The 11,460-nt window shown below is 51.5% G+C and overlaps 2 protein-coding genes across 2 annotated transcripts in view; both read right to left on the bottom strand.

The window, feature by feature from the left end:
* SAC3D1 (SAC3 domain containing 1) overlaps positions 1 to 176 on the bottom strand; it is a 2,186-nt gene extending 2,010 nt beyond the window's left edge. The window contains exon 1 of the mRNA XM_042781514.1: positions 4 to 176. Within this exon, the coding sequence (XP_042637448.1) occupies positions 4 to 137 (134 nt within the window). The 5' untranslated portion in view covers positions 138 to 176. The remainder of the gene's footprint in view (positions 1 to 3) is intronic.
* Positions 177 to 1,452: 1,276 nt separating this feature from the next.
* The window catches only part of SNX15 (sorting nexin 15), a 12,556-nt gene continuing 2,548 nt past the window's right edge, over positions 1,453 to 11,460 (bottom strand). Inside the window, exons 2-8 of the mRNA XM_007944790.1 lie at positions 8,791 to 8,826; positions 8,467 to 8,587; positions 3,879 to 3,994; positions 3,629 to 3,776; positions 3,203 to 3,346; positions 1,816 to 2,073; positions 1,453 to 1,559 (exon numbers count right to left, since the gene is read on the bottom strand). Coding sequence (XP_007942981.1) covers positions 1,453 to 1,559; positions 1,816 to 2,073; positions 3,203 to 3,346; positions 3,629 to 3,776; positions 3,879 to 3,994; positions 8,467 to 8,587; positions 8,791 to 8,826 — 930 coding nt within the window. The remainder of the gene's footprint in view (positions 1,560 to 1,815; positions 2,074 to 3,202; positions 3,347 to 3,628; positions 3,777 to 3,878; positions 3,995 to 8,466; positions 8,588 to 8,790; positions 8,827 to 11,460) is intronic.

The following is an 11,460-nucleotide window of genomic DNA, read 5'->3' on the forward strand; positions in this document are numbered from 1 at the left end:
TCGGCCCGGGGCGGGTTCCCGCGGCACCCCGGCGCCACCTCGAAGCGGTGCAGGCGGCGCTCTTTCTCACGCTGGGCGCGCTCGGCGGCCGGGCACATGTCCGGGCACGTGCCCACGGGCAGCTCGTAGCCGGGCATGACTGGGCTGCGGGGAGAGGGCCGGCGCTCAGCATCCCGAGGGCGGCGGCGGCGGCGGCGGCCACTCGCCCCATTCTACCGACCGACCCGCGGCGCCCAGCTAGGCTCGCCTCCCACCCGGCCCCGCCCACCGCCGCCCTCTCACCGGGTCCCAACAGCTCCGAGCCGAGTTCCCGAGATGCACTGCGTTGTAGTCCAGCGCGGCCAACAGTGTTCCGTGTGCACAAGCCCGCTAACGTCCCCCCATGATGCACTGCGTGCAACCGCGTGACCCCCTGTGGTGTTTTTAATTTGTAACTGGGGCCTCTCATGATGCAGCAGTTCGTATTCTTCCGCAACCAATCGCTTTGCACGCAGGGTTACCTGCCGGCTGCTGCTCGGATCCCACTGCCCTTTGACCCATTTGCGTTTTGTCTTGGACTTCCCAAAATGAGTGTTCCCACTTTGGGTTCCTCTTTTTCAGTCTTATCCCCTAAAATAACCTGGCTCTTATCAGTCTTACTATGTCCCTGGGTGGTGAGGTTTGCAATTGATTACTAAAGTCTGGCAGTTTGAACCCATATAGCAGTGCTGCGGAAAAAATGCCTGGCTGTCTGCTACCATGAACATTATGGCCAAGAAGCCCTACAGAGTTCTCTGTAACACATGGAAAGGACACCACGGCAATGGGTTTGGCTTTAGGTCAGTCTTACTGCCATTTTCCACTCTTCCCTGGGGACTGTTCTCTCATTTTATAGATCAGGGGTCAGCAAACCTTTTTCTCTAAAAGGCCAGATGGTTAAGTATTTCATGTTTGCAATTTCTGCAGTCTGTGTTGCAACTATGCAAGTACTCCATCCTGGGACGTACTGGGAAAGCAGCAATGACAATACACTGCACAAAGGAGCTACAAACACTTAACATTCATGTAATTTTCACCTGTCCTGAAAGTTTCTCAACCATCAAAAAATGTTAAAAGTATTCTTAGCTCATGAGCTGTAAAAAAAATTACAAAAAGTGATAGCCAGATTTGGCCTCAAGCCATGATTTGCAGACCTGGGTTCTAGAAGGGTAAACTGGTACTATAGTGACACGTAAGATAGAGACAGGTGGGATCAGACGTGTTAACGCCTAATTTCGTGGTGGCAGATACAGTCAGGGAGCTAAGAAATACTTATTTTTCTCATTCTTGGTCCAGTTACATACAGAAATGGCCCGTGGGGTTACAAGACCAAGGGGTAGGGCTTGGCTGCACAGTAGGGCCTGGCCCCAGTGAGGGGAGGAGGTGGTGGCTGGCAGTGTTGGAGCTAGAGTCCTGGGAAGGGTCTACACCCTCTCAGGGTGGGAGCTGGGACAGGTGCAGGTGCCAGATCTCCTCTGCACGCTTCAGGTACTCAGCAGCCTTCTTCTTCACCCCTTCTCGGCGGGCAGGAGACGGGTCACCTGTGAAGGGAGAGTGGCTTAGCCCAGGTACCTAGGCCCCGTCCCAGGGCATCAGCACGTGCCCCTCCCCCTTCCCTGGGACTTTGCCTCTGTTCTCCCCATTATACATATGAGAAAACTGAGGCCACAAGAGGAAAGATACTGCCCAAGGTCACCCAGCTGGTCAGTGAGAAGCAAGAATTTCTGATCCTTGAGTCCATTCCTTGCTGCACCACCCAGGCCCCCAGGCTGACCCCCACCCGCAGCACGCACTCACCGGGGACCCCCTGGAGCAGGATGTGGACGCCGTCTCGGTAGCCCTGCAATGCCGCAGGGTAGGCACCGGCTCTCTCGTCCTGCAGAGCCTGGGTGATGAGCGCCGTGGCCCGGCTCAGATAGGCAGGGGTGGCTGCTCCTTCTTCACCCTCTTCCTCCTCGTGCCCTCCTGCCTCCCAGGGCTCCTGGTGTAGCCTCCCCACCTCCGCCTCCATTGCTGCCAGCTCGCCTACATGGGTGGGGCTGGGACCTGCATCTTCTGTAACCAGATACGGAGGATTCAGGCCAGATTGGCCCTCTCTCCCCACCAGGGCCTGCTACCCACCCACAAACACACTTGCCCAACAGGCACCAACCCAGGGTCTGCCACCCCGCTAGAGGGGACAGTGCCTGGGGACTCCAGAAGCCACCTGTGTACAGCAAACCACTGTTGTCATTAGCTGCCTGTCGAGTTGGCCCCTGACTCACGGTGACCCATGAGTTACAGAGCAGAACTGTAGGATTTTCTTGAGGGAGCTCTGGTGGCGGTTCAAACCCACCAGCCACCCTTCAGAAGGAAGACTAGGCAATCTACTTCCTTCCCAGAGATACTGCCTCGGAAACCCCTGAAGGGGTCGCTAAGAGTTGGATCCGACTCCACGGCCATGAGCTACTCTGCTAGCTATGCTAATCATCGCTGGAGCACATTGCCAGGGCATTTCTTCCACAGAGCCGCTGAGGGTGGTTCAAACCGCCAACTTTTGGTTAGCAACTGATTGAACCACCCAGGCTCCTTGATCAGTTGATTGATGGCGTTTACGTGCTGTTGTGAAAATGGCTCTTCCTTCCTGAGTCTTCCTTTACATACACACTAACAATATTGGACACGCTGTCCGTCATTGGTTCTGTTTCCCTTCCGACTCCTTGTTCGTCTACACATCCACACATTTCCTCCACAAAAACTGTGGAAGCTGGACCAACTACACCAGGCCGAGGGCAGAAGTGTTCCAAGCCATGAAATCTTGGAAAAATGGATTCAGAGAATCTCAGGGTTTTTTTCCTGAGGGCTTTGATTTCACCTGAGTCCCCAAATGTGAGGACAGTGAGTGACAGGTACCAGGAGGGAGTGTGGACACAGATACCCTTAACTCTGGAGAGTCCCCCCACCCTCTCTCTAGCCCTGGCTCCTTGTCTCCACCCCTCAGGCACCTGGCCGGTCCACCTCCACAAAGCCCCTCCCTCCTCTCACCCTGGTTCTCTTCTGGAGGCTGTCATCTGTCTGCAGGGCCACCTGGCCGAGGGGGGCCTTTCTCGGATCCACACAGACGCCCCCTAGCTACAGCCTTCCTCCCCGCCCAGCCCCAAGGGTCTCCTGCCCCAGCTAGCCCTCTGCTGTTCCAGCTGCTTACCGTCCTTGGAGAACGGGTCGAAGATGGCCAGCTCAGCCTCGGTGAGCGCGCCGCGGGCAGGGGACCCGGTGGCGTCCTCGGCGCTCCCACAGGTAAAGAGGAGGTCCAGGGCCTCCTGGGCGGGGCTGGATGGTGGGGGGTCCGCTGGGGAACAGATCAGTGGGGACATAAGCACCTGAACTTAATCATTTTCCCAGCTTTCAAAAGGGGAGGACACCTTTCATTAATTCCTTGCAGCCGCCATGAGGGTTTGCGCCCATTTTACAGACTGAGAAACTGGAGCCCAGAGAAGGCAATCACCCGCCCAGAGTTCCTCAGCAGGTCAGTGTTGGAACTGAGACACACTGCCAGTTTATTTTACCAAGGTTACTACCAGCAGAGAGTGGACCCTCCCGGCTGGCTGCCTCCCCATTACTTCAGATGCACCTGGCACCTCCAACTCCTCGTGGCCCCTCCTCTCAGCTGGGAGTGGCTGGAGCAGCCGGGGCTCCTCTGGGGGTGGCGTGGGGATCAGGGGTGGTGGCAGGATGTGCAGGTCCCTGGACACCTCGGACAGCCTTGTTACCTCCCTGCCCTGCAGGGGAGAAAGACCAGGGGTGGGTGAATCACAATACAGCCTGGTGGTGGGTGGGCGGTGTCCCACGTTCCAGAGACTGGGTGGGGGGGAGGCACGAACCCGGAAGAACTCCTTGAGCTGCGGGCTGTTGTTGAGCGCTGGGATGTGCACGGTGAAGCGGAGCAGGTCCTCAGCCCCCTTCCGCCGCTCCTCGATCACAGAGGCTTCAAACCGGCCTGCAGCCCAGACAAGGGAGGGGAGGTGGGCACGGTGACCCTCAGGGGCTTCCGGGCTCCGCCGGAGGATCTGAGCCACTGCCACCCCCTCCCCATTCTCTGAGCGATCTCCCTGGGTCTTCCTTCACCCTCTTCTCCCCGCACCCACCCTCCAACCTGGCCCTGCTCACTCCACTCCTCAGAGAGGTCACATCCATCCCTCCACTGGCCCCCCAACACCGCTGCCACAGCAGGGGATCCACCCCCCCAATGTCTCCCAAAGCACAGCCTTTTCTCTCTGGCCTCCAAGCCTTCATCCCCCAGTCTGTCCTCACCGGGAGCCTACTGAGCCTTTTCAGATGCAAATCTAAGCCTGTCCTCAAACCTGCTCAAGCCTCTCTGGGTTTCCAGGCTGGAGGCAGATACTGACCACAGCCGCCCACAGCGGAAAGGACCGTGTTTGCTTCCTTTACCGGATGTTCACTGAGCACCTACTATGTGCTTCGTGTGGGCGAGGTTCTGAGCGCGAATGAGAGAGAAGCAAGGTCCCTGCCCTCATGGAGGTCACCTTCCAGAGGGGGAGGGGGAGGAGCCACCCACAAAAATCCTACTTCTGGTCAAGAGTTACTGCCTTGGAAACCCAACTCAGGTGAGTTTGACTGACAGCAGTGGTTTTTTTTTTTTTCAGTGCTCTGGTGGTGCAGTGCCTAAGGCATTTGACTACCAACCAGAAGGCTAGTGGTTCAAACCCACCAGCCACTCTGTGTAAGAAAGATGGGACAATCTACTTCCATAAAGATTTATCACCTTGGCAACCCAAAAGGGGTCACTATGGAGTCGGAACTGACTCCATGGCAGTGAGTTTGGTGCTGTAAGGGAAGGTGCTCTGGTGGTGCAGTGCCTAAGGCATCGGACTGCTAACCAGAAGGTTGGTGGTTCAAACCCACCAGTCGCTCTGTGGAAGGAAAATGGGGCAATCTACTTCCATAAAGATTTATTGCCTTGGAAACCCAACGGAGGTAGCTATGAGTCAGAATGGACTTGGTGGCAGTGAGTTTGTTTTGTGTGTGTGCTGCAAGGGGAGGGAAGGCAGGTTCAGGGAGGGGGAGTGACTTGCCCAAGGCCACATAACAAACAGCTCTCCCCACCTTCTTTTTTTACAGTTTCACTGCTCTGTCTAGCAGAGGTCTCTAACACCGGCCAAGTTAGATCTGAGGTGAGTCTGGAGACACGAATGACACATCGGTACCCAGTCACTCTATTACAGAAATAGAGTAAAACCTATGAGAGCTGGAATCTGTGTAAGGTGGACACCCGGCCAAACCCACTGCCATGGAGTCGAAGCTGACTCACAGCGCCCCTAGAGGACAGAGCAGAACTAACTGCTCCACAGGGTTTCTAAGACTTAAAATCTTTACAGGGCAGCCGACTGCTGCGTCTTTCTCCTGTGGAGTTCCTCCTGGTGGGTTCCAACCGCTGACCTTTTGGTTAGCAGCTGAATGCCTTAGCCACACCTGTCAGAGAAGGAAAACACCATGGTGGGTGCTGGAAACTATGCCCCTGGTATTTCAGGTACCAGCAAGGTGACCCGTGGTAGACTGGTTTCAGTGGCACTTCCAGACTGTGACAGACAGGCCGGGGAAAAGTTTGTGACCATCAGTGGAACATGTCCGATACGGTGACAGAAGATGGACGCCTCTGGTCAGGAGGCACCCAGACTACGAGTGGGGAAGAGCAGCCTCCTCAGAGCGGAGTCGCCTCAATGCGGGGGTGGAGCAAAGCTTTCGGGGCCTTCATTTGCTGATATGGCACGACTCAGAATGGGAAGAGAGAGCTACAAACATCCGTTAGTAATCGCAACACGGAATGTATGAGGTATGAATGTAGGAAAATTGGAAGCTGTCAAAAATGAAACACAACACATGAAGATCGATATTGTAGGCGTTAGTGAGCTGCAGTGGACTGGCTTTGGCCATTCTGCATCAGAAATCATATGGTCCCCTACACTTGGAGTGACAGATTGCAGAGGAATGGCACAGAATTCATCGTCCAAAAGAACGTTTCAAGATCGATCCCACAGCACGATGCTGTTAGTGACAGGACAGTCTCCATACACTTACAAGGAAGACCGTTAATACGACTCTTACTCAAATTCACACACCAACCACTAAAGCCAAAGATGAGGAAATTGAAGAGTTTTACCAGTTTCTGCAGTCTGAATATGATCAAACATGCAATCGAGATATATTGATACTTAGTGGTGATTGGGATGCAAAAGTTGGAAACAAAGAAGGATCAAAACCAAACCAAGCTCACTGCCATGGAGTCGGCCTCGACTCATAGCGACCCCTCCTGGGGTTTCCAAGGCAGTATCACTACGGAAGTAGATTGCCCAACCTTCCTTCCGAGGAGTGGCTGGTGGGTTTGAACCTCCAGCCTTCTGGTTAGCAGTCAAGTGCCTTGGGCACTATGCCACCAGAGCTCCCAAAGAAGGATCGGAAGTTGGAAAATATGGCCTTGGTGATAGAAATGATGCCAGAGATCCCATGATAGAATTTTGCAAGACCAACGACATTCATCGCAAATACCTTTTCTCCAGAACATAAAAGGCATATATGTGGACCCCAGCAGACGGAGTACACAAGAATTAAACCAATTATATCTGTAGAAAGAGATGATGGAGAAGCTCAATATCGTCAGTCACAACAAAAAGACTGGTTGTGGAAAGGTCATCAATTGTTCATATGCAAGTTCAAGTTGAAGCTGAAGAAAATGAAAACAAGTCCGTGAGAGCGGAAGTACAAGTTGAGTATACCCCACCTGAATTTAGAGACCAGCTGAAGAACAGATTCGGCAAATGAACACTAATCACCCTGAAGACCAGACGAGCTGTGGGATGACATCAAGAACATCATCCATGAGAAAGCAGCATATCATTAGAAAGACAAGAAAGGAAGAAAAGGCCCAAATGGATGTCAGCAGAGACTCTGAAACTTGCTCTTGAATGGAAAGTAGCTAAAGGAATGGGAGAAATGATGAAATAAAGGAGCTGAACAGAAGATTTCAAAGGATGGCTCGAGAAGACAAACTAATATATCATCACAATGAATGTGCGAGGGCTGTTAAACACAAGACACTCCCATTAAATGCCAGCCCTCGCAGGCTTTCTGGTCACAGTGAAACCAACTCTCACGAGTTTCCCATCTCCCCACTTTGCTGCTGCTTTAAATATTGGAGTTTTCCCTCTCTGACGTGTTTCCGCCTTACACAACTTCAGCTTTCGTAGTTTACTGTGTATCTTATTCAACCCAACAGATCCAAAGTATTATCATTTCTACATGTAACTGATAAATTACTAGTGTGATATTTTCATTTTTCTCAGTGTGTTTTCTGTGCTTACCGCACATCTCCACTGGGACTGGCCGCACCCCAAGTGCACCTCAGCCACATAGGGCTCACGGCTACTGTGCTGGGCAACGCAGGTGGAGTCCCCAGCTCGTGGGTCACAATCCTGCTTCTGCCACTCACAGGCTCAGTCCCTTCATCTCGCTGAGCCTTAGTTACTCATCTTGAAAACAGGGCTGATGAGGGCGGGAAGAGTAAAGTGCCTGAGATACAGGAAGGGCTTTACCGCTCTGAGCCTTGAGTTTCCCATCTGGGAAATGGGGCCAAAAAAGCCCTGGTATTTTCAGTCGCCTCATATGCATGTGAAAGCTGGACAGTGAATGCTGTTGTTGTTGTTGTGTGCCATCGAGTCGGACCCAACTCATAGCGACCCCTCCTTGGGTTTCCAAGGCAGTATCACTACGGAAGTAGATTGCCCCATCTTCCTTCTGAGGAGTGGCCGGTGGGTTTGAACCACCAGCCTTCTGGTTAGCAGTCAAGTGCCTTAGGCACTACGCTACCAGAGCTCCCAGACAGTGAATAAGGAAGACTAAAGAAGAGTTGATGCCTTTGACTTGTGTTGGCAAAGAATTCTGAAAACAGCATGAACTGTCAGAAGAACTAACAAATCTGTTCCAGAAGAAGTACAGCTGAAATGCTCCTTGGAAGTGAGAATGGCCAGACTTCGTCTCACCTACTTTGGTCATGTGGTCAGAAAGGACCAGTCTCTGGAGAAGGATGTCATGCTTGGTAAAGTGGAGGGTCAGAGAAAAAGGGGAAGGCCCTCAAGGAGATGGATTGAGAGAGTGGCTGCAATGATGGGCTCAGGTAGAGCAAGGGTTGTGATTGTGTAGGACTGGGTAGTGTTTGTTCTGTTGGCCACAGGGTCGCTATGAGTGAGAGCTGACTCAGTGGCACCGAACAAAAAAAATGGGGCCATCTCCAAGGCCCCGTTCATCCACTCGTTTATTTACTAGAGGTCTGTCACTCTCTGCAACGTGTCTCTGTACACACTCCCCCCCACCCCCACCCCAACTTTAGTTCTTTAGTTTGTTAGGTTCTTTAGTTTCACAAGGAGACCCAAGGACTTCGCCTTGTGCAATGCTCACCAAACATCTGTGCGCGGGGAAAAGGGGGGAACTCCTCAAGGCGACGGAAGAGGTTCCGGTGGGTGTAGGCCAGGTCTCCGTGGAGCTTGCGAAAGTCACTGTATCGCTTCCAGACCACCACCTGAGAGGGATGGGAGGCGTGACCTGAGCTGGAGTGGGAGCCGTTGGCCTGGCCCCAAGGAAGGTCTGAGGACTGGGGCTCAGCACCCTTGTTGGTCCCCGGCAGGGAGGAAGGAGGGCTGCATCTCCCAGAGTTACCCGCTGATCCTTGACTGGTTCCCACGTGGAGTGGGGAAGGGCCCTGCTTCCTCCCAGGAGCCTTACCTCTTTGACATCCTCCGGGTCCTTCTTTGAGATGAACTGGGGAAGAGAGGCAAGAAGCAGGTGAGACCAGAGCACGACCTTGGACGTCCCATCACCCTGTGTGAGCTGAGGCTGCCCGGCACATCCCAGCCCGTCTAACGGCCAGTGCCCTTTGGCCACTGATACCATAGTGTCCTGGCTTCAAGGCTTTGAGCGTCACCTCGAGCAGCGTCTCCACCGTGCACCTGAGTTCCCTCGTCTGTCCAATGGGGGGATCTCTAAAGGCCAGCCCAGCCACAGCCAGTTTCTGGGCACTTCTGTCCCAGATCCTTCAAAAGGCGAAGTCCTTGGGTCTCCTTGTGAAACTAAAGGACCCCACGTTCTCTAAAGAACAAAGCCCCTGTCCTAGGGGCCACTCTGTCCATAAAGGATGGAGCTCCTGTGCGCAAACACTGTGGACGCAGAAGAAACCATCACTGGGTTGGGGACCTGTGCAGGGGCAGACTTGGGCCTGGGGTGGAAGGAAGACTCGGTTTTCATTATGTCACATTCGTCATAATTGAAGAATAACGTCACACAGTTTTGAGCATCTGTCGGTTTCCAAAACATCTTCTGTTCATTATCCTGAGATCAGAGAGGCAGCTGTGATTGTCATGCACAGAGAGGAAACGGAGGTGCAGAGAAGGGATGTGAACTGCACAAGATCACACACCAATTCTACTCGCTAGTGTTACAACCCTGGCCTTTGCTTTTTATAATAGATGCTTGTCTGAAAAAAATGTAAAGACCATTGAAAAATCTGTATTTATATACTTTATATTCATATAGCCATAATATATAAAGAACTCCTACAAACCAATATGAAGAAGACAAACAGCCTGGCTTTTACAGGTGTGGAAAATGGGAGATGAGAAGGACAGAATTTGCACAGGGAGACAGCTCAGGGGGCAGGAATGCACAGGAAAGAGGACACAGGGAAGAGGTCACCACGGGGAGGAAGTGGGAGGAGAGCTGTTACAGTAGTGGGATTGCAATCAGTGTCATGAAACAAAACGTGTATGAACTGCTGTCCAGAAAAAGAATTTGCTCTATAAATTTTCACCCAAATCACACACACACACACAAAATGTGGAAAATACTTGAAAAGGCACCTCCCACAAAAGATGTTTGAATGGTCAGTATTATGAAAATATATTCAACATCATTAGTCATTGAAAAATGCATAGCAATATCCCAATTAGACAGGACAAAGCCACCAATAATGGCTAAAGTTAAATATAGTGACAATATCACAAGTCAGATAGAGACTGGTGGAACCCCTGAGATTATGCCCCTTGGTCACCCTTTGGACCTGGAACTGAACTCATGCCTGTAGTTGAATTTTCAGACTAGTCTACAAGCTGAACAATAACTCTATGAAAGGACACACTCCTTAGAACAATCAACCATTCAAGATCAAAAGCATTTGCCCAGGAACAAAGTTCACAGCACAGGAAGGGTTAGGAGACAAGGAGGAAGAGAAAGGAGAAACCCAAGGATGAAGTGGGAGGGGTGATGTTCCACGGAAGGGGCTGCAATCAACGACCTGAAACGAAATATGTGTTCACAGTTGAATGAAAACTGATTTGCTCTGTAAACTTTCACCCAAATCACAATAAAAAGTTTTTTGTTTTTTGTTTTTTTTTTAAATAGCTACTGTGGTAGTTATGTTGTGCGTCAACTTGGCTGGGCCTGGCTGAGTGGCTGGGCAGCTGGTGGTAGTTATTCCCCAGGATGAGACTGGCAATCACCTCCACGGTGGGATCTACCACAAGCAGCTGAGTAGCTGCCTCTGGGATGTGGTCTGCTTCCTGTATACAAGGAGCTTTGGGAATAGTCTCTAGCCTATGGCACGCTTGGACCCTGCATGTAGCTGTGTCATTGCTCAGCAGCCTGCTATGCTCTGCCGACCTTGGGACTTAAAATGGACTTAAGTTAATGGCCTGCCATGTGGTTTGGTAACATCGGGACTGTGCCTTTTTACTTGTCAACCTTGGGGCTTCTCAGCCTCAGCAGCCAGCAGCTGTCCGAGTGAAGAAACGCCTCTAGCTTCAGTGGGCCGGGAGCAGGAGGCAGAGCTGGACTCCAAGATTGAGGGGCTTTCACCTAGCCCCTAGAGCCTGGCACTTTGAACTTGGACTTAAAGCCTCCAAATTGTAAGAATAAAGTCCTGTTTGTTAAGGCCACTCCATTTGTGGTATACTTCTTGTCAGAGCAGCACCAGGGAACCAGAACAGATACTGATAGTATCAAGTGTTGCTGAAATCAGGACATAAAAAGGCACAACTAGTCTGTTAAAACTGTTTGGCAGTTCCTAATAAAGCAACACATATGCCTGTTCTATGATCCAGCAATTCTACTTCTTGGTGTATACCAAGAAGAAATGTGTGTATATCCACAAAAAAGACTTGAACATGAATGTTTGTACAATTTTACTCATTAGAACTAAAAACACTTTAGAAACAACCCACTGTCCAACAATAGACGAGTGAAGAAAGAAATGGTAAAATATTCATACAACAGAATATTATGCAGCAATAAAAAAGAACAAACTATTTATACATGCACCACGGACAAATGCCAAAAACATCATGTTGTTGTTATGTGCCATCAAGTCCGTCCCGACTCATAGCGACCCCTCCTTGGGTTTCC

Source organism: Orycteropus afer, unplaced genomic scaffold, assembly GCF_000298275.1.
Source record: "Orycteropus afer afer isolate SDZICR_OR568_19922 unplaced genomic scaffold, OryAfe1.0 scaffold00130, whole genome shotgun sequence".
NCBI classification, from domain to species: Eukaryota; Metazoa; Chordata; class Mammalia; order Tubulidentata; family Orycteropodidae; genus Orycteropus; species Orycteropus afer.